Source organism: Trichechus manatus, unplaced genomic scaffold (assembly GCF_000243295.1).
Source record: "Trichechus manatus latirostris isolate Lorelei unplaced genomic scaffold, TriManLat1.0 scaffold00014, whole genome shotgun sequence".
NCBI lineage: Eukaryota > Metazoa > Chordata > Mammalia > Sirenia > Trichechidae > Trichechus > Trichechus manatus.
The window spans coordinates 24,894,244-24,916,452 of NW_004443950.1; the positions used below are offsets into that span (position 1 = coordinate 24,894,244).

Sequence of the window (22,209 nt, forward strand, 5' to 3'; positions counted from 1 at the left end):
GAAGTCAGCTGCTGTGTTGTGAGAACACTCGCTATGCCCTACAGAGAGGCCCACAAGAGGAGGAACTGAGGCCTCCAGCCAACAGCCATGTGAGTCAGCATGGAAGCAGATCCTCCTGCCCCAGCCACACCTTCAGATGACTGCAGCCCCACCTTGCAAGCTCATGAGAACCCTGAGCTAGAAGCACCAGCGAAGCTGCTCCCAAATTCCTGACTCAGAGAAATTGTGAGGTTAAGATACTAAGTTTTGGGATAATTTGTCACACAGTAGAAAACGAATATAGGTGCTGAGCCTTCGGAGAGTTAATGTGGACTCGTCATGCCTAGAACAAGCAGAGGACAGCCGAGGAAAGCAAACGGGAGGAATGGCTGAAGGGCAGATGGTGCCTTGCTCAGTATGTGCTTCAAACTGAAGTTGAACAACTGACCTCTATGAATACGTGAAAACGGCTGTTCAACTCCGCAGGCATTCTACTAGCTCCTTTGATGACTCGAAATAGTATGGAAGGTACAAATGTCCAAAATTGTTAATAGCAACTTTATTGTTTCACTGGTGGAAAAAAAAAAATCATGGTAACTGTGTGGTGCATTTTCCCCTAAATTTACAATAATGAAGGTTTACATAAATTATATAGATCACAAATTTTCTATTTTATACTATTTAGAACAAAATTATTTTGATAAATATGCCCAGAGGACAACATAGGTTCTTAATGGATGGCTGAGTCCAAATATGCAAAATATAGCTTCTGGTTTCGACCGTCGTACTTTAAAATCTTCAAACATGCATTAATATATTCTAGTTTTAGAGAAAATATTACACATGGCCTCATCTTGCATTTAGGGAAAAGCCCAAGCTGAATTCCACATACAGTAACCCTTTCCTCAGACTTAATCTCAGGCTGGACTAGAGAACAAAGAGACAGACACTTCTGGGTTAGTACTTCCAGTAATGAGAAAAATTACACAATCGACAATGGAAAGAAAACAAGGAAGAAAGCTTCATTAGCAGTCGAGATCAGTGGTTTTTTTTTGTTTTTTTTTAACAGATCACAGGAATTTTCAATAGCAGATCAGTCATGCTACTTGGGGTGGTCAGACAGACCTGAACACTTATGAAGTGAATAACTTTCTTAAGGTCTTGAAGGTGAGAGTCTGGAGGTGCTGGGTAAACCACACGACAGGTGAGAAACGGGAAACCTACCTCAGCGTTTCTGAAAGGCACGATCTAGGGACAGGAAACCGAGGAGAGGAAAACCCTCACAGGATGTGAATGGAAAGGAGGATGAGAGCCCGGCTCCTTTTCAGAGGACGAGACCTTCATAAATGGGCCCCTCAGATTCTGGCGATTCCCGCCTCAAGCGTAAGTGCTCCAGCGTGTTGTGGAAATGTTTGTTAATCTGTTCTGTTTCTTCACTGGACTCTAGATTTGGGAGGTCTTCTCGAATCTTCTGGATTAGCTGGTTCAAAACCTGAATTGTTACCTACAAAAGAGTATGTACAAGTTCATGATCACGTGTGTGCCACAAAAGATAATTCAACAGAACTGTGGAGAAGAGCTTGTGCTATTCTCATCAATTACCACAGTAACCACGAGAAGAGAGATGAGAGCCTGACTCCCGGTTTGGGTAACAACTATTGGTTATATACATATATACGTAAAACCTTAATAAACAAAGTCAAAGCCACACGAGCCAGTAAAAGAACCAAAGCACAAACTTATTTAATCCACAAACCTTGACCAGTACTATTCTGGTAAAAGATAATGCATTTAGGAAGTATTCTAAACTTGTACATGATGGCAAATCAGCCTACTATTTGGCATTTTAAAGTTATTTTGTATTTTTCCAACAGACAGTGACTATTTTACATAACATCCTAAGCAAAAGAAATGAGAATTTTCTTGCACATAACTGGTCTTCCACTAGAGAGAAGAACTGATTTGATCGAGACTCCTCAGTGAAAACCTCTAGGTTCCATGGTGAGGGTAGGGACCACATCTCTCTTGTTCACCTCTGTACCGCCAGCATGTCACACAGCACCTGGCACCACGGAGGCATTCAATATTTATCCAAGAGCGAATCAGCAACCCACTGACAAGGCTGTTCTTTCCTTCCTCACAGAACAACACTACAAAGGGCATTTATAAGGATTTTGGAGAATAAAGAAACCAGTAGGTAGACTCTGCAAACGCTGACATTGTAAACAGAAAGTATGAGAATGATAAACTTTGTATGTATCAACGCTCCCAAGAACAGGAAGGGAAACGGCTTCTACACACGTTTGTTTCTCGGCAGGAAAAGACCACACGACACACCTTCACCATCGCCGAGCACAATCTGAGCAATAAGGAGCTAACGTGGGACATTCATCTACTCTGGTCATTTGAGAACAGTGAGACTGGACCACAGCAGTGCATGCAATCAAGCAGATCGACTCAATACACACAACAAACGAAAGCAAAAGCGCTCTCTGCTTTCTGGTAAAAAGGTAAATATTTAGAATTCAAATTCCCAAGAAAACCTGACTGAACAAACATAAAACTGACAGAGAGCAAAATGGGCACGAAACTAATATCAAGATACACTTTGGGGGTGTAAGATTTAAGTTTCCAGGCAAAGGAATTCCATCTGTCCACCCATTGACTAATTAATAATTAAGATTTTTACAAAATACCCACGAGAGGCAGTGTTACAGAACAGCTGAGGATGAAGTGATGAACAGATACAGACGTGATCCCTACCCACAGAGATCACGAAGAACCCAAATAGGAAGAAGCTGTTAACACAGAACACAAGACCCATGAACTGAGCTATAAATATCCAAGTAAAAGCCAAATCTGAGTAAGAGTAGTCCAAATTGTCGATCGCATCCAGCCAAAAACCAACCAGTTGCCATTAAACCGATTCTGATGGCATTTGTGTCAAAGAACCGCGTTTCATAGGATTTCGATGGATGCTTTCTTTGGAAGCAGACGGTCAGGCCTTTCTTTCAAGACACCACTGGGTGAACTCCAACCGCCAACCTTCTGGTTAGCAGGTGAGCACGTTAACCATTTGCACCATCCATACGGTTCCCCAAACTCCCACTAAAAGAGTAACACAATGAAATGATCTGGAGAATGAGGAAAGCAAAGTCAATAAAAATTCAATACATCTTAGTAACCCTTAGAGCAAAAGAGGAGGCCTTAGATTCAGGACAGAAACCCACAGCCTGCTCTTATGCTCACAACTAACGTTTTATTAGTTCACTAACGCTCCAATGGCTTGACGCTTGACCAGATGGACTGACACAGTGGCTGCAACAACGGGCTCAGTGCCTGCAACAACGGGCTCACACATAACAACTGTGAGGACGGCGCAGGACCGGACAGCATTCCATCCCGTTGTACAAAGGGTCGCTATGAGCCGGAACCAACTCGATGGCACCTACCAACAACAGCAATGCTCTAATGGAGCCCTGGCGGAGCAGTGGTTGGGAGCTCGGCTGCTAACCAGAAAGCTGCCCGTTGGAATTCCATGGAAACCCTATGGGGCAGTTCTGCTCTGTCCTATAGGGTCGCCATGAGTCGGAAGTGACTCGTAACTACGAGTAAAAGTAAAGTAAATGCTTTAGTAGTTCACTTACCGCATCATTTTCCTTTTCATAAAAATAGATGTATCTGTTCAGAATTTCTATAAAAAGCTGCACTTGTAGAGACGGGTCCATGCACTGATTTGCTATTTTTAGAGCTTTCTTCAGGCACTCCATTACCCTCTTGCCTCCATGAAGCTACAATAAAAGGGTGGGGGTGGGAGAGACACTGAAGTGGTTAACGAATCAAAAACGCCCATTTCACACAAGGAAATAAACAACACTACAGGGCTTCTTTCATGGTCTAAAGGGACACGTCAGATTTAAAGCCCCCTCACTCTTTCTTTTTTCAAGTATATAACTATATTTAAAAACAAAAGGTAGTAGTGTAACTTGCTACGCTATCAGTCGCTTTGTTACAATATCTTCAAAGTGGAGGTTTCACCACAGGACAAGACTCTCAGTGTTACTCCCCACTTCCATTTTTTTTTTTTAACAAAACAAAGCAATTTTGGGTCAGATTTCCAAGCACTCCAAATGCCCCCCATCCCCCAAGCCAGGCACCAGGCCGCGGCAGCTGATCCTGGTTAACGACCCCTCTCCTGTGACGTGGTCACAAAGACCCCCACCTTACCTCCTCCCCATTTTTGTCTGTGTTTCTGCCAGACCAGAAGAGGTGGGCACAGGTGCTCACAGCCCGGCCCTGGTCAGGCTTCTTCAGAAGTTTGGAGGCAGCAAGCGCACACTGAGTCCGCAAGGGCTCATGGTTCTCTTCACTGAAGCATTTCATCCTCTCAAAAGTGCCAATGATCAAGGTGATGGCAGCTAGCTGGGCTTTGGAGTCGCCGATTTCGTCTTCATACAAAGAAAAGGCCTGGTGGACACAAAGCACAAGGGGCTTCAGGGAGCCACCATCCACTCCAGCACTGTCTAAAGTACACCCCACCAGACCTTCCCCCTCGGAGAAAGTCTGCAGACCCTTCAGATGAGAACATGCTACACCCTCTCTCCGGGAGGCAAAGACATGGCTAACACAGTAAACACGCTGACAAGTCAGTCTTACAACAAAGAAACCTGCTTTAACTTTGTTTAACCCAGGGCTCCCAAACTGAACTGACAATGGAACTGTTTTCCCATGAAACACTCTTACTGTGACACACTTGGAAATGGCAGACTTTATCAGCACCAGCATCTCATAAGCTCTGCAGCTCTGAGCCAGTCAAATGACTAGTGGTCAGAGGTTCCAAAGTAGTGAAGGGTAAATCTATGTGCATTACCACCATTTCCACAGAAAAGCAACCAACTCAACACAACCCATTCAACAACCCAGAAAGGAGAACAGAACATCACCTGGGACATAAATTCATAGGCTACTGTTTCATGATTTTCAAAACCAATCTCTCCCGCAGCGAGAGCCCCTTGAAGAAAGAGCCGTAAGGGTAATTCTGCCAATTCTGCTTTGATCAAAGCGCTGATAGTCTGGTGAGCAAATGAAAAAATCTTCTGGCATTTCTTTTCCCATTTGTCATCCTGAAACAAGAGAAAATACCATAAATTACCTTAAGCTGGAGAATATCCATTTGATTCTAAATGTCCAACAGAATAAACAGTGAACTTGGTCAAGGTGAGCTCACAGTTTTCCCGTCACCTTCTTTCTACGTCTTGTTTACGGAACACGTGAAGTAAGCCACACGGGATGTCTCCTCAAACATCCGCTGGAGATGACTGGCTTTGCGATTTTTATACATTTGGTGTTTGTTTTTTCTTATCGGAAAAATAACACAATCCCAAATTGGGGAAAACACACAAAATAATTTATTAAAATCATCCCTAAATCTATCACCCAGCGATAATCACTGGCAACATTCCAGTGTTAGTGTCTTTTCTTTTTTCCTGTGGAAACATAAACATGCATTTTAACGTAACAGGGATCTTCGTATGGTTTTCTATTCTACTTTAAAAAGCTCACTGAAAATCAGAGTTAAATGCAATCGGGTTCATACTGCGTATAATTTGTATCCAACTTCTTTTTCTCTTATCTTCTCAAAACAATTTTCCTCATGATACTAAAAGTTGTACGAAAACATTTCAAATACTACAAAATACTGCACAAACTGGACACAGCATAATTTACTTAACTATTCTCTTTTCGAAATAATCTGTAATACCATAATGAATGATCTATATACACGAGGCTTTATCGAATCTTTATTTTCTTAGTATATATTCTTAGAAGTGGAATTATTGGATTTTTTAAGGCTCTAGTTACTTACTGTCAGAGTTTTCTCGAAAGACTGTAATAATTCATATTCCCACTACTAGTAGTAGAAGAGAATGAATTCTCATCACACCTGTGTCAATGCTAAACTTTCTTTGCCAATCTGATTTTTGAAAAGATTAACTGTTGTAGTAATAACTAATATGGTTAAATATATTATCTGTATATTTCACCATCCACATTTTTCTTCTTAAAGCAATCAAAGTATCAATCAGTTCTTTTCATTTTAAAAAAAGGATTAACGGCAACAGCCTTATTATAAGGATTAAATACAATAATCCAAATATATAGTGCTTGGCGCAGCATATGGTATATAGTTTAAGTACATGCTAGCTGTTATTATTGCTGTTACTGTAACAAACATCTGCCCATGAAATGCTGGAAAAGGGAGTGAAGGAGGGGCTGGCCTAATAAAACTGGCCAAAAGCAGTTATATCATACTGGTAGGGCTACTGATGAAATCTTTCTTCCCCATTATTAGAAAACTAAGTTTACTGTGATTTGTTTCTTTAAATAAGCCTGACTAGCCAACTTTCATATACGATAAACTGAGGTGTGTTCTTCAAAACTATACCCCTGAAGACTTAAGCCGTGATTTAGTTTGTAAAATGAATAAGCTCATAAAAAATGCACACAACTCATGAAATTATTCCATTACGTGCTGTTAGAGGCCCTTTCACTAGGCCAAGCTAACTTACAGGAGGTCTGATCTGCTCAGTACCTGCAATGTCTGCAGGAGGTTGTTGCATCACTTTGGAATCGGTACTTCAAACACTCCAAGAAAATAAAATTGTTCTTACAAAGACTCAAATATCTTGGACTGACTCTGTAATAAATCTATCAATGTCTCACAAGTGATCTTTAAAGAAGGAAAGGGCAAAGTTCTAGCATGGATTTAAACTGCTTTATCGTTCATTTCTAGGTGGTTTTAAGCGATCCCTCGGCTGGTACGTGATCTTCCAACATCACTGCTGGGAACACTCACATCAGGATGAGTAATGAATCAACAGTTAAACTAGCGCAAACACAGTCAGGAGAAAGGAAAAAGTACAGAACTTAAAGTAAACCCACCACTTTAGAGTTCTCTTTGTAGCGAAAAGCCAGCTGATACGCTGCAAACACCAAAGGTGGCAGTGTGAAGCGAATCCGTTGATTTCCACCAGCTCCAAAATGTTTTCGTGCTGTGTTTAAAATCTGAACATTAAAGAAAAAGAGAAAAAAATCAAGCCTCTTTTCCACACTGTGGTTAATCATTTACAAATTTAAATGAGGCTCTAATCCTCACCAGTGCTACCATTTTTTGGTTACATATGCTGTGTCAGGCTTTACAGCAGATACTTCACATTTCTAATCTTGCCAAGTCATCACAATCACCCAAGAGGTTCACCAACGGTGAAACCTGAGGTTCAGCAAAGTTATGTACCCTACCCGAGGTCACACGGCTAGTCATGGCACAGGTCAGATCCAAAGATAGTTTCATACACACGTGTACAAGTATCCTGTGTCGATAAAGAGCGCAGGCTCTGAAATAAGACAGACTTGTATTCAAAAGTAGATTCTTAGTACTATTGTGTGACCCTGGGGAAATTATTTATCTTCTCTTAGTCGCAAGTTTTATTTGAAAACCAAGAGTATTATAGAGTGAAACCTGCGAAAGCCAGAAACTGTGTAAAGCAGAACCTGTCAGAGAAGGAAAACGCAAATATTTTCCACTGAAAGGAGTGACAGACGGTGGTGAGACAGCACCCTGCAGAGGCAGAGACCTCACGGGACGGGACAAACACGGCGCTCCCGTCGCGTTCCGGCTCTCACCGGCTCCGTCCTCACGACGCTGTGGGGAAGAGCAACTAAGAACACACTCCAGTGCTACCAGGACCTGGCACAAGGCGCGCGCTCAGCAAGCGTCGACTACGATTAGGGTACGAGCACAGCTGCACGCACACTGCTGGCACGTCACCCTGCCTAATTCAGAAAAATACCAAGACCGTTCACATCGAGGGAAATGCTAACACGCTTCAGAAACCAATGCCTGGTTGTTTCAGAAAACTTACAAGAACAGCACCCAGAGCGCAAAGAGGATGCCTGACACGCTCAGGTTTTACGAGTCTCTCGGATCCAGTAGAGACAAGGAGAGACCCTGGGGAAGGTCAGAGATAACGATCCTAGCCGAACAGTCTCTCTGCACATGGGCATGTCCAATTGGCCACATGTGAAAGGCATCTTTCTAACTACTGCATTTAGCAAACAACAGAAAATGAAAACATACAAATGCCTCTCTCTATATATTTATATACAGCGCTCGGCTGCTAACAAGAAGGTTGGCGGTTCAAACCCAAAAGCAGCTCCACAGCAGAAAGATGTGGCAGTCTGCATCCATAAAGATCACAGCCTAGAAAAGCCTAGGGGTAGTTCTACTCGGTCCTGTAGGGTCGCTGTGAGTTGGAATCGACTCAACAGCAATGGGTATGGGTCAACCAGGATGCTCCTTAGAAGCCAGGACGGCGAGACTTTGTGTCACAGACTTTGGACATGTTATCAGGAGGGATCAGTCCCTGGCGAAGGACATCATGCTTGGTAAAGTGGGGGTCAGCGAAAAAGAGGAAGATCTTCAACGACATAAATGGACACAGCGGCTGCAACAACGAGCTTAAACGTAACAATTGTGAGGACGGCACACGACAGGGCTGTGTTTCGTTCTGCTGTGCATGGGGTCGCTATGAGTGGGAACTGACCTGACGGCGCCTGACAACAACAGAAATACATATACACAAAAAAAAAAAAACACACCAAACCTGTCTACTACACACGGAAACGTAAAGGAACCAGTTAAAATACCTGAACAATCAGCCAGTCACACAGTGCAAAGCACTCAGAACGTGTCACAAAGCCAACTGAAAGACTATCATCCACAGCGACGAGAATCAGCCTCTTATTTTACCACACCAGTTGTGAAGGAGTACAAGAGTGTCAACTGTGACAAAGTCAGAGAAGGCATGATGTCTCGTCCTCAAATAAAGGCGCTCTTCGTTACAGTAGCCTAACCTTCGCCTCCCTCATTCTTCCAGCAGTGGTCAAACTGCTTTGCCGGAACAATAATTAAACAGTCGTCCCGGTGACTACTATCTAGTATCAACAGCTAGTACTCCTACTCGGGCAACACGTTTTGCTCATTTCACAAACATTTATTGAGGACTAACGATACAGGAAGGAGCCCTGGTGGCACAGTGGCTACAGCGCTCGGCTGCTAACTAAAAGGTCAGCAGTTTGAACCCATCAGCTGCTCTGTGGGAGAAAGATGTGGCAGCCTGCTTCCATAAAGATTTACAGTCTTGGAAACCCTACGGGGCAGTTCTACTCTGTCCTACAGGGTTGCTATGAGTTGAAATCAACTCGATGGCAGTGGGTTTTTAATGATAAAGAAAGAGAGAACCTCATTTGATTATTCTTTCCAGGAAAAAAAGGTTAAGAAAAAGGCAATTTGAATTTTACTCTTTTTATACATTTCCAGTGTGGCAAATAAATATATTTGAAAACCTTACGAACACAAATACTACTGAACATAAAGATGATGCTTCTTATAAAGTTTACTACGATAAACAACCAAACATTTCTGAAAGTGACGAGCTCAAAAAAGAAAACCAACCTGGACTAATCCGGAGACACCCAACTAAAGGCAGACAGGCTTTTCTCTGAGACTCAAGCCTTCAAAAGACACTAGAGAAACTGACTTCTCACTTGTTTACAAACAAAGAGAACTGGGGGCACAGCGGTTAAGTGCTCGGCTGCTAACCAAAAAGGTTGGTGGCTCAAACCTACCAGTCACTCTGAGGGAGAAAGACATGGCAGTCTGCTTCTGAAAAGATTTATAGCCTTCGAAACTCTATGGGACAGTTCTACTCTGTCCTGTAGGGCCACTAGGAGTCAGAATAGACCCAACGGCAGTGGGTTTTGGGTTGTTTACAAACAATTACACATTTATATAGAGAGTAAAGACCTAAGGATGCCACTGAAACAGTCTTTCATTCACTTGCAATTGTCTGAAAACCTTTCCGGACCACAAGCTGCATCCCAGCAGTTTAAACACTCCTACATGTGTCTCCACTCGGAGCTGAGGAAGGCTTACAGCAGGAGTTAACTCATACCAAGTACTGCTGGTCGGGGTCCTCAGAACGCAGGAGGTGGATGAACCGGCCTACAAGGCTCTGCTCATCAGCAAAGTCTTCGGGATCAGGGTCTTCTACAGGTTGATCTGGCTGGTCCTGAATCAACGTGGATACCAAATTCATTATCGAATCCACCTGTAAATGGGAAACAAGAAACCCACTGGGGTTAAACCATCAGCATATAAAACCAAAAGACCAAACCCACTGCCATCGAGTCGATTCCGACTCAGAGACCCTACAGGACAGAGCAGAACTGCCCCATAGGGTTTCCAAGGAACGGCTAGTGGATTTGAACTGCCGACCTTTTGGTTAGCAGCAAAGCTCTTAACCACTGCGCCACCAGGGCTCCATCAGCATATAAAGCCACTGTCAAAAGTGTTTCTAGTTGTGTCAAACTACAAAATTTGGAAGAAGGTATATGTATGTCGACACACACATCCAGAGACAGAAGTCTGGAGAGAGATACACAAAATGTTAGGTAACAGTCGTTATTCTCTTCCTGCTCGGATTATAGGCGTTTTACAATTTCTTTTTTACACAGCTCTATTCTAATTTACATAATAAATAAGCTACTTGTAACTTTTTTTTTTTTTAATGTATTAAACTCCCCTCCCCTCCCACCTCCCGTCCTGGGTCCCAGGTCTAAGCAGTAATTACAGTGTCTCCGTTTCCCGATACACAGGGTATGCTGGTGTTCTCTTACCTGGTCTTGAGAGACAATTTCTGTGTTGTAATCCAGGACATTGCTAAGAACGTAACAACTCATGCTCTTTCTGGACTCGTAGTCAAAGTACTCAAACAGTGGGTGGAAATGTTTTAATTTCAAAACTGTTAAAATATTGTTGTAAGTGTCAACCGGTATCTTCAAAAGTCTGGTGAGCTCCTTGGAAACCGCACTACTGGTAGCAATACTACAAAAAGAAAAACAGAGCCCTTTACTGAAAAAAAAACTTAACTCTCTACATACTCAAATAGCACCTGTTTCATAAAAATTAGAAAATTTTCATTTCTGCATAGATGGAAATGGTTCAAGTGAATCACACCATCCAAAAATCCTCCAATGACCTTTCAAAGGACAAGGATGCCCAGCTAAACACCGCTGATAGAAAATAAAATAGACAGTCGTCCCTCAGTATCGGAGGGAGGCTGGTTCCTCGGATGCTCCAGTCCCTTATATAAAACGGCACAGTGTTTGCATATAACCTATGCACAGCCTCCCGGAGACGTTAAATCATCTCTAGCTGACTTGTAATACCCCAAACAACGCAAACACTATGGAAATGGCGGTTGTACCGTATCACTTAGGGAACCATGACACAATGTGAGGCAAACTACGATCACAGGAGGGCTGGAGAGAGACCGAAGATCTGTGAAACGGTGGGAGGCTACAGCAGGGGATGCTTACACATTTTATTCATGTGGATTTTGTTCTGGGTGCAGCAAATTCAAGTTTTGCTTTTTGGAACTTTCTTTTTTCACCCTCAATATTTTTGATACGCGGTGGTTGAATGCGTGGATGCGAAGCTCACGGATACAGAGGGTCGACTGTAAGCGTTTCCACCTCATGACAGACTGTAACCTGGAGTTAAGATGACTGTCTAGAATTTAATGGCACTTCTAAGAACAGAACTCAAGTGGCTGTTAGATTCCTAGGGCAGCCGACGAGCACCATATGTTCATGTCGAAAGTAAGAAAGAAATCTCTGCAAAACCAGCCATTCAACAAAAGAAAAAAATACATAAACTCCTTTTTTCTGCATCCAAAATCCACCAAACCTACTGCCGTCGTGTAGATTCCGACTCACAGTGACCCTTACAGGACAGAGCAGAACTTCCCGATAGGACTGCCAAGGCTGTACTCTTTACCAAAGCAGACTGCCACATCTTTCTCCTGCTGAGTGGCTGCTGAGTTCAAGCAACTGACCTTTCAGTTAGCAGCCAAGCGCTTTAATCAGTGTGCCACCAGGGCTCCTTTTTTCTGCATCAGAGGATGGTAATTAAGAAAAAGCAGGTAGAATTTAAGGTAGGAGCTTGTAGGAGCAATCCATAGAGACTGAAGCCTATCTGGACATTATAAGAGTTCACAGGTCAGGATTTATTTCGAATTCTTCATTTTGTCTAATTTTACTTTAAAACTTGCCTGGTGAGAGAAGATATAGACGCACATCATTTAAAATTTTCTCTCACACTTATCATTAAAAATCTGAACTGTTTTTCAGTTCCTCCAGAATGGGAGTGACCAAAAGAATAAAGGGGAATAAAAAGAGGTCGAAGAAGAAATTTTCCAGTTGCAGCTGAGCCTCTGGAAGGAAGACAGAAAGGAGAGAGACTATGTGAAGTGAAATTATGAATAACGGAGAGAAAATGGGGAGCCTGGCTTGACCTGTGGGGGTGTAGAGTCAGTAAGGAGACCACAGGGAAAAGGTAACAGAGTCAGAGTTGCCCACAGTAGCCGCTGGAGGGCGCCACAGGGCCAGGACAGCATACTGAGGAAGCTCCAAGCAGGGAACAGAATGCTATCCTTGATGGAATAAAAATCAACGCTCCCAACAGAAACATATTTTAAACCAATTTAATTTCTACAACTTATACATATAAGCCTCTAACTTTTCACAATTTATTCTTTTGTAGGAAATCACTTCTTATGGAAGTACTGCTTGATGTAAATAGTTCCCTGACCAGTTGAAAAACTCATTCATACATAGAAATGGGTCTGAATCGGAGACACCAGTTCCTGAAGACTGCCTATGGTCTGTGAATGCTACCACTTCATCAGTGTACCCAACCCAGTATCTGGCTGCCCCTTTCTGCCCCGATTAGCACCAAGCATGGCAATCTAACAGAACACTTAAGAGAAATGCAGACATTCCAAAAAGAAACTGAGAAAGAAAAGCAAATCTGGGACTAAAATGTGCTGAGGGTTTTTTACAAAATGTAACTTTGACTTACTGTTCAAGATTGAGCTTATTAAATATCTCCACTGTTGTTTCTAGAACTTTATCAACATAGTCCACACGATCAGGGTAACACTTCATGGCAAGATTTATGAGAGAGACTTGTAAAGATACAACATCCTCCGAAGGCATGTCTTGTCTAGACTGGAATATTTAGAAAACCATAACATTTATTTTAAACATTACAAAAGAATCTAATAGCAGAGAAGTTTCAAACCTTCTAGTACTTAGGAGAAAAGCCATACAAACCTGTATTACTGTAGCCACTTGCTGTGAAAATATGTCAAAAAGTTTAATATCTGCTGGGATTCCAGGTCCATCTTCACGGTGAGCAAATAAAGCTAATCTAAAACAGAAAATAATCTTTATTTTAAAAGATACAGGGATCTGGGTAGTAGGATCATGGATGGCATTTTATTCTTTATGCTTTTCTGTGTTTTCTATGATGAGAGTATTTCTCCCGAAACATTAAAAAAGGTTTTTGAAAAAGGACATCGAATACAGCATGATCGTTCCCTCTAAGCAGCTTTGCCAATGATGCCTCATTTCATCTGCTTTCTTACTTTGTACCACACTAAACAGAATTTAAACAGGCTGATTTCTCAAAACAATCTGAAGCTTAATGAAGTGATACGACGTGCACAGATAGAAAACATTAAAGATGAAGGTGAAGGGAAAATGCAGAACAGAATGTCAAACGCTCATGGACTCCCAGCTTTCTGGAGCCATGCGGGGTGGATGAACCTCTGCAACTATTGCCCTGAGATGATCTCTAAACCTTAAACTAAAAATATCCCTGAAGTCTTCTTAAAACCAAATAATAGTTTAGCATAAGCAGTAAAAAATGTCTGCCTTGAACATTATGCTCTTTAAGAACTATCTTTGTGGGATCAAAGTGACAACAGCAACTCGAAAGACAGGAACCTTAGGGGGCAGTGAGTCTGTGTTAACGGGGAAGGAACAGCTCAGAAAAGGAGGGTGAGAATGGCTGCACATCTTGAAGAATGTAATCAGTGTCACTGAATTGTACATGTACAAACGGTTGAACTGGTGTATGTTTTGCTGTGTATATTTTCTCAATGACAACGAAGTAAATTTAAAAAAAAGACGAAGGTGGAAATGCGTTAAAGTGACAAATGTATTCAAGAGCCATGATTATTAATCTTTGAAAGGTAAAGAGTATATTTTACCACAATAAAATTTTTTAAAAGTTAAAAAAATATAGAGTATTTTAAGATATGGCATTTTTGCTACTGGAAAGTTTAAAACAAAGTGTGACTCAACATTCCCAAAATAGTAAAGCTGGTGGATTGGGACCAATTGATGTATCTTAGATGGTTAAGAATTTTTAAATGTCAGATATGTTTAGCAAATCCCTTTTAGGTTTAAGTTTTATTTGTTTATTTTTTCAGCCGTTGGTCTGAACTACTGAAAACAACATCTGTCCCATTCCCACTAGCACAGCCATGACCCTGATGTGCCTGTCAGGGCCACAGCTGCACACATATTTTGTCGTCAACAGTGCATCACTACTGACAGGGATGGCTAAGTGACATTACATTCAACACAGGAAAACCCAGTTAGTAGCTTCCTTTCAGAGTAGGCCCCACTTAGCACATAACTCTGGCTACTCAGGACAGGGCTGATGATTTGAAGAATTCTGTTGTATAAAATCTCAGACTTCAAAACGATATGACTTAGATATTTAAAACATAATAAAAGGTATGTGCAGAAATAAATCTGCGCTTGGGTTTCTGGTTTCATAACGACAACAATGTGTGTGCTCACAAGTAGGATACGTCTTATGGAGTACCACGCAGCACGGTGACCAAGCAGTCACTCAGTAAGGCCATTATCAAAGGCCAGGTTTTATACCTTTAATCATCTAAGACCAACGGCTGAAAAAATAAACAAATAAAACTTAAACCTAAAAGGGATTTGCTAAACATATCTGACATTTAAAAATTCTTAACCATCTAAGACACATCAATTGGTCCCAATCCACCTGGAGCAAAGGAGAATGAAGAACACCAAAGACACAAGGAAAATACTAGCCCAAGAGACAGAAAGGGCCACATAAACCAGAGACTCCATCAGCCTGAGACCAGATCTCGATGGTGCCCGGCTACCACCAATGACCACCCTGACAGGGAACACAACAGAGAGTCCCTGATGGAGCAGCAGAAAGATGGGGTGCAGAACTCAAATTCTAGCAGAAAGACCAGACTTGATGGTCTGACTGAGACTGTAGAGACCCCGGAAGACATGGCCCCCAGACTGTTAGCCCAGAACAGAAACCACTCCCGAAGCCAACTCTTCAGACAAAGATTAGACTGGACTGTGAGACATAAAATGATACTCATGAAGAGTGTGCTTCTTTGCTCTAGTAGATACATGAGACTAAATGGGAAGCTCCTGTCCAGAGGCGAGATGAAAAGGCAAAAAGGGACAGGAGCTGGATGAAAGGACACGGGAAATCTCGGGCGGAGAGGAGGAGCGTGTTGTCACATTATAGGGAGAGCAGCTAAGGTTACATGGCAATATGTGTATAAATTTTTGTATGAGAAAAACTGATTTGGACTGTAAACTTTCACTGAAAGCACAATAAAATAAAGAGAAAAAAAATTCTTAAGAAAATGTTCTGAGGACAGAGTGACTGAACATTCTCAATACCTGGTATCTATGGCTACTCAATGGAAAAGACTCTAAATCAGATCAGTTCACACAGAAAAATAACTTTCATCATGGTAAAAAACAAGTTTTATTCTTTGATGATGTTTGGATTTGTAGGGTTTAAGTGATGGGTATGTACGACGTCTTTAAATGTGAGTCAAACTCGTAGATTGAAAACACTCATCATCTACACGCCTTCTGCACAATTACAAGCTCACCCTGTCACACCTAAGAAGCTGGGCAAGCACCTAGGAGATACTCACCTGCTGAACTGAGTTATTTGTAGCAAATTACATTGAACTCACTGATATAATAAAAATGTAACAGAATCAAATAATCCGTGAAAATGTTTTAAATCATTATTCCCAAGTCAGAGCATCATGTCCTCCACTGTTTTAACCTCTTACCTATCAATTAAAGCAATGATTATGTTCTTCACATTTACATTTTGGTGTAACTCAGCACAGGCCCGAAGAAAAGGATTCAAAGTCTGAAGGTGAAATTCGTCAGGGAAAACCTGAAAATCGAGCAATAATTGGTTGATACAAGCCAAAGTATTTCAGATAATGTGCTGGACTCATTTATGGTATTTAAAATTCTAATCTGTGAAAAAAAATCACTTAAATCTTCTCCAACTCAACTCAGCTGCATGATCCTCATTATTCGCAGATTCTGTATCTGCAAATTTGCCTGCTTGCAAAAATTGATCTGTGGGCCCAAAGTCAATACTCGTGGCACTTTTGTGTTCATCCGTGGACACACACAGAGCAGCGAAACATCTGAGTCGTGCGTGTCCCCAGCCGAGGGCCAGCAAGGCCATACCGCCTTTTCCTTCCAGCTCTCCTACTCTGAACCAGCGGCCTTTTCACCATCTATTTAGTGCACATTTTTGGCATGTTCCTGCTTTTTATGAGGGATTTCGCTGTATAAAATAGCCCCCAAGCATAGTGGCAAAGTGCTGGCTAGGGTTCCTCTGAGTACAGGAAGGCTGTGATGTGCCTTACAGAGAAATATGTATGTTAAATAAGCTTCATTCAGGCAGGAGTTACAGTGCTGTTGGCTGTGAGTTTAATGTTAATGCATCAACAACACATATTAAACCAACCAAAACCAAACCCGTTGCTGTGGAGTTGATTCTGACTCACAGCGACCCTGTAAGACAGAGTAGAACTGTCCCATAGGGTTTCCAAGGAGCAACTGGTAGATTCGAACTGCCAACCTTTTGATTAGCAGCCGTTGTTCTTAACCACTGGGCCACCAGGGCTCCATATATTAAATAAGGTGTCTTTAATCAGAAACACACATAAAGCAGAGTTATGCATTGATCAGCTGATACGGATGGGTGCAAAGAAACCTAATCCTGTATTTCCCCCAGGAGAAATGGTTCAGTATTCATTAATTCAGCATTTGTGGCAACTTAGAGACCATAACTCCCGTGAGTTAACAGTCAAGAGCACATTACTCTTGAGCCTCACTAAACGCAAGCCCAGATGGAAATATTCCACCAAGCAAAGTACACCAGCCATCAGACTAAAGCTAACGAGACCTAGGAAACCCGGAAGGCTGCCCCTTCCTGTACTGGGGGAAAAACACAGCAATACAAAGACCAAGTTACTGTTGGAGAAAGGAAAATCCTTTATGCAGGAAAGCATATTTTGTATTCTATCAAGATTTTTTCAAAACAATGAAAATTAATGGAAGATAAAATGGGTCCCTTTTAAAAATGAAACAAACGTTCCCACCTACCTGAATAATACACTCCATGAGATATTCTTGAGCCAAAGCATCCCTACAATTTACAACTTGCTCCAATATGCCCGTCAAAACAATCTAAAAGAGAAAAAGCACAATTTAAGAGTTAAACTATTTTAAAACTCCTAAGACAGTCCTCTAATAAGGCATTTGATCAACTTGGAAATCGTAATATAGATTTTTCTCACATACTTCATTTCTAGATCAAACCTTTACAGATATTTCAAACCAAAATCTGGGTTTCTATTTAGTAAAACTCGTTTAGGATGAAGTCCATCTTACAACTTTTTTTTTTTTTCCGTTTATGGTTTGTGCTTATTTTTAGGTGCTAAGAAATCTTTGCCTAACCCAAGGTCATAAGGATTTTCTTTGAGTTTTCTTCCGAACGTTTCATAGTTTTAGGTTTTACGTTTAGGTCTACGACTTATTTTTGAGTTTTTATACAAGGTGTTAGGAATGAGTCAAAGGTTTTGGTTTGCTTGTTTGTTTCTTGGTTGTTTTATACTGATGTCCAATTGTTCCAGAACTATTCGTTGAAGTTTGCATTTGTACCTTTGTCAAAAATAATTGATCATATACACGTAGGTCTAATCTGGACTCTCAATTCCAAGGATCGGCAAATCTGGCCTGCTGCTTGCTTTTGCAAGTAAGGTTTCATTGGACACAGCCACATCTGTTCACTTCCATAATGCCTATGGCTGTTTTTACACTACACCTTCAGAGTTGAGTAGTCGTGACAGATCCCAAGGCTTACAAAGCCAAGAACTATTTATTATCTGGTCCTTTACGGAATAAGTCTGCTGATCCCTGCTTTATTCTCTCACTATGATTCACATGTCTATCGCTTTGCCAATACCACAGGATCTTACTGTGGCTTTAGAGGAACCCTGAATTCAGGTTGTTTCAGTGCTCCAGCCTTGTTCTTTTTCAAAACTGTTCTGGCTGTTCTGAGTTCCTTGCTCTCTCATACAAATTTTACAATCAGCTTGCTGATTACTATAAAAAGAAGAAAACAAAAAGCTTGCTGGGATTTAGATTGAGATTACATTGAATGTATAGATCAATTTGAGGAAAATTAATATTGTGACAATACTGAGTCTTCCAACCCATGACAATGGTTTTCAATGGGATGTTATTTAACAAAAATATTTAGATTTAAAAAATCAGGTTTCAATTTATATCTCATTACATACGAAAAGGTGACAAGTAAAAAGGTAGAAACCTGTTTATAACGTTCCACATTTACACCTTCCAACTGACTGAGGCGCACCAAATTCGTTCCCACTAAAATCCTCAGTTCTTGTCTCTCCCGTTCTCTTTTCTCTCTGTCCCGGCTATGGCCCTGATGCTGCATTCGCACCCAGAGCTTGTTCATCTCTGCGAAGTTGAGCAGAACAAAATCCATGGAGTCACCGATATCGCCAGTTGTCTCTTCACTGCAAAACACAAAGAAAAATCCTCACACAGTTTTTACACCACAGGATCAGACCACTGCCAGGCCTCCCGTTTCGCACGTCCTGATCTCTGCACACACCAACGCTCGGGAAAGGCCACTTTCACCTTCCTTTGGCTCAGTGTTACATTTCAAGGGGAACAGACTCTATGGAAACATGTCACAGGGAGGGCACACGTTACAAGTTTAAAGGGACAAATGGCCTTTCCCAAACCCCTTCCCTGGGCCAACAGGGCTTGCTTTTATGGCAACTCCCTTAATTCAAAAAAACCCACTGCCGTCGAGTCGATTCCGACTCATAGCGACCCTACAGGCCAGAGTAAAACTGCCCCATAGGGTTTCCAAGGAGTGGCTGGTGGATTTGAACTGCAGACTTTTTGGTCAGCAGCTGTAGCTTGCCACCAGGGCTCCTTAATTCAAAAAGCCTTAAGAAATTGATACTTACGATACGCTGCTAACTACATCATATTGCTGAATATGTTTATCTTTTCAATTGGATTCTAAGCGTTCTTAGGGAAGAGATCATACATTTCCTTGCTCTTTTTCTACACCCTCTAGGATAGGGAACTTAAAAAGTTTTTATTGATTGCCTAATTATAAGTGCAAAACTAAGACTCAATATTATAATAAAGCAAATAACTTCACCATCGTAACCTGTTTTTATCTTTCCTGTATGGTTAAATTTTTGTCACATGCAAGGTAAAATTGTATTACGCTTTGTCTTGAAATTGTACACTTTTTAAAAAAATTCTATGAACTTTTTAAAAAGAAATTAATTTCTTCAATCTAGGGAAGCTGTCACATGAACAGTGAGCTCACCCAGCTGGTTGAGGACCCCAGCCAGCTGGCTACCTGCCACTGTTTGGCGATGAAAGGAAGTGGATTTGGTGCTGCAATACTGGTCACACGGAAGACAGGAATCTTCCTTAATGGCTTTGTTCTTTCTTTTTGGGAATTAATTAACTCACGTGCACAGATGATTAACTCAGGGATACTCTACGGTAACAAGTATTACATAAATTTGGCGATTCCAAAAACGGACAGTCCAGAAACTATATGAAAACTGGCCAGCACAGAGAACTAGTGAAGCATACTTCATTATTTCATCACAAATACAATTTTCAAAACGTAACTCATTTAAAAAGCCCTATTTTCAAAGAATATTTAATGTAATGAAAGAATGTTCTCAATTATGTTAAATGAAAAAAGCAGGTTCTAAAATTGTTACTATATAAATGAAAACAAGTTTGCATAAAAGTCCATTTTATATGATACTACATATACTGAGGACTTCTGTATCACAAAGGAAATCCACACGCAAAAAGCTGCCAGTGGCCAACTGTGGGGGGAGAATTATTGATCTTTATTTTCTTCTTTCTACTTTTCTTTTTTGATACATTCTACGATGAAAAAATATTACAACTATGATCCAGAAAGAAAATCCACTCACTCTGCTGGCTCTCCCTCGTCAGGTAAGATGTTTCTGGTACACTGAAGAAGGTAATTCCGAAGAAACAGACCCCTCAAGGGATGCTGGACACCACGACACATCTCTACCAAATCTTTCAAGATATCTTTCCTGGACTGAGGAAATGACTTAACATACACAACTCCAACTGTGATCAACAGGTAACTAGGAGAATCGGGAGGGAACACTTAATCAGAAAATATTCAAAACCGAGAATGACTACTTCCAAACACACTGAAAACAAACATTACAAAAACATGACAGGGAATGTTGTTTTCTTCTGCACAATGGAGAAAATGCCGTGTGATTTAAATGTAACTACTCAGTGATGCCTAAATAAACACCTATCTATTTCGCTCTCTCACCTTTAAACATATTAGGGAAAGAGTACCTTTGTCAGGTTAGTTTTTTGGTAGTCAAGGCATTAAACAATATAGCACGTCCTTTTTTTTTCTACTTCTGAAATTCCTCAAATATCCATATAAAAATTTCATTACACTCTAAAATCCTTAATAAAAATTACAGACTATTAATCTCCACTTGGTTAACAAATTAAATAACCTCTAAAGTCAGTGACAAGCTGCTGTTTTAAAGGATACAACATAAAGCAGGGTAATGAAAGCCTCAAGAGGCCAGCTCACTCACAGCCTGGGGATGATGTTCCCGGCATACTGCACGAGCTCATAGAGATCGGCCACCTTCCTTCCTTTGGCAAACTCCTCTGTCAGATACACCTCCAGGTAGTGCAGCTCGTCAGAGATAGCCATATCTTTAATCGTGGTTAAGGGCCACAGACAAACTACGGGCAGATACCTTAGGATCCAATTCTTTAATCGTGGTTAAGGGCCACAGAAAAACTACGGGCAGATACCTTAGGATCCAATTCTTTAATCGTGGTTAAGGGCCACAGACAAACCTATGGGCAGATACCTTAGGATCCAATCCTTTAATCGTGGTTAAGGACCACAAATAAACCTGTGGGCAGATGCCTTAGGATCCAATTCTTTAAGGGGGCACATTTAAGTGAAGACAGAATTTCTGTTGGCCTTTCTTTACTTTGAAATGTAACAGCTGAAATCAAGAGTGTCAGGTGAAGCAAAACAATGTTTACTCTGTCTGACTACTATGGGTTCAGAAACGGCAAAATCACCGAATTCCTTTCCATGTTAGAGCCCTGCATGACAGTATCTAAGCTTTAAAGAGCCGACTGCCTAGCAGACTCGATATCCTTTACGAAGGTTTTGAAAATTGAGACGTTACAGCAACCCATTCTAAAGGCGTGTAAGCACACAAAAACGGTATTCTTTAAAAGTATATTTTTCTTTTTCTCCTTTAGCACATCTGTAGAGATGAAGGAGTAGCATTTGGTTAAGACAATAAAGAACAATATAACTCCTGAAATTTTTAATAAACAACAAAAACATATGGCCTTATCGAAAATAAACTACAGTTCAAACGTTCACTCCTCAACGTTCAAAAGATACAAAGCTCATAGTAGCTCTTTGGTGACAACATAGATGTCCGCAGTTCACCAAGCATGTTAGAAGCGTGCTTCAGCGCATCCATAAGCTTGTTTTTGTCCTACAGAAACGAGAGAATTGATGGGAATGCTCAGTTTAAATGAGATTTAACTCGGTTATATAAACTCTCTACGTCAAGGATTTTTTACACAGCTTTAAAAATACACAGCACTAAAACTTTTTAAGCCACAAAAAAATAGCTTTAGATAGTTTCGCTCTGTCTTTTCTCTACAGAAGAAAAATGCGTGTTTCCCGACGAAGGATGCAGAGCTTCACAAGTCTGACATTATCTAGTACTGTAAGCTTCCTCGTACAGCTCGTCTTGTCAATCCCTAGAGATGATAAAACTAGCTCCATCAATTCACATCTTACCTGCA

General features: G+C 41.1%; 1 protein-coding gene across 1 annotated transcript in view; it reads right to left on the reverse strand.

Annotated features, from left to right (window-relative positions):
• Positions 1 to 523: 523 nt before the first annotated feature.
• VPS35 (VPS35 retromer complex component) overlaps positions 524 to 22,209 on the reverse strand; it is a 28,774-nt gene continuing 7,088 nt past the window's right edge. The window contains exons 3-17 of the mRNA XM_004371629.1: positions 21,797 to 21,893; positions 20,958 to 21,081; positions 20,295 to 20,477; positions 18,614 to 18,827; positions 17,386 to 17,469; positions 16,047 to 16,156; positions 13,216 to 13,312; positions 12,962 to 13,110; positions 10,717 to 10,924; positions 9,993 to 10,148; positions 6,922 to 7,044; positions 4,923 to 5,102; positions 4,207 to 4,446; positions 3,627 to 3,770; positions 524 to 1,483 (exon numbers count right to left, since the gene is read on the reverse strand). Coding sequence (XP_004371686.1) covers positions 1,304 to 1,483; positions 3,627 to 3,770; positions 4,207 to 4,446; positions 4,923 to 5,102; positions 6,922 to 7,044; positions 9,993 to 10,148; positions 10,717 to 10,924; positions 12,962 to 13,110; positions 13,216 to 13,312; positions 16,047 to 16,156; positions 17,386 to 17,469; positions 18,614 to 18,827; positions 20,295 to 20,477; positions 20,958 to 21,081; positions 21,797 to 21,893 — 2,289 coding nt within the window. The 3' untranslated portion in view covers positions 524 to 1,303. The remainder of the gene's footprint in view (positions 1,484 to 3,626; positions 3,771 to 4,206; positions 4,447 to 4,922; positions 5,103 to 6,921; positions 7,045 to 9,992; positions 10,149 to 10,716; positions 10,925 to 12,961; positions 13,111 to 13,215; positions 13,313 to 16,046; positions 16,157 to 17,385; positions 17,470 to 18,613; positions 18,828 to 20,294; positions 20,478 to 20,957; positions 21,082 to 21,796; positions 21,894 to 22,209) is intronic.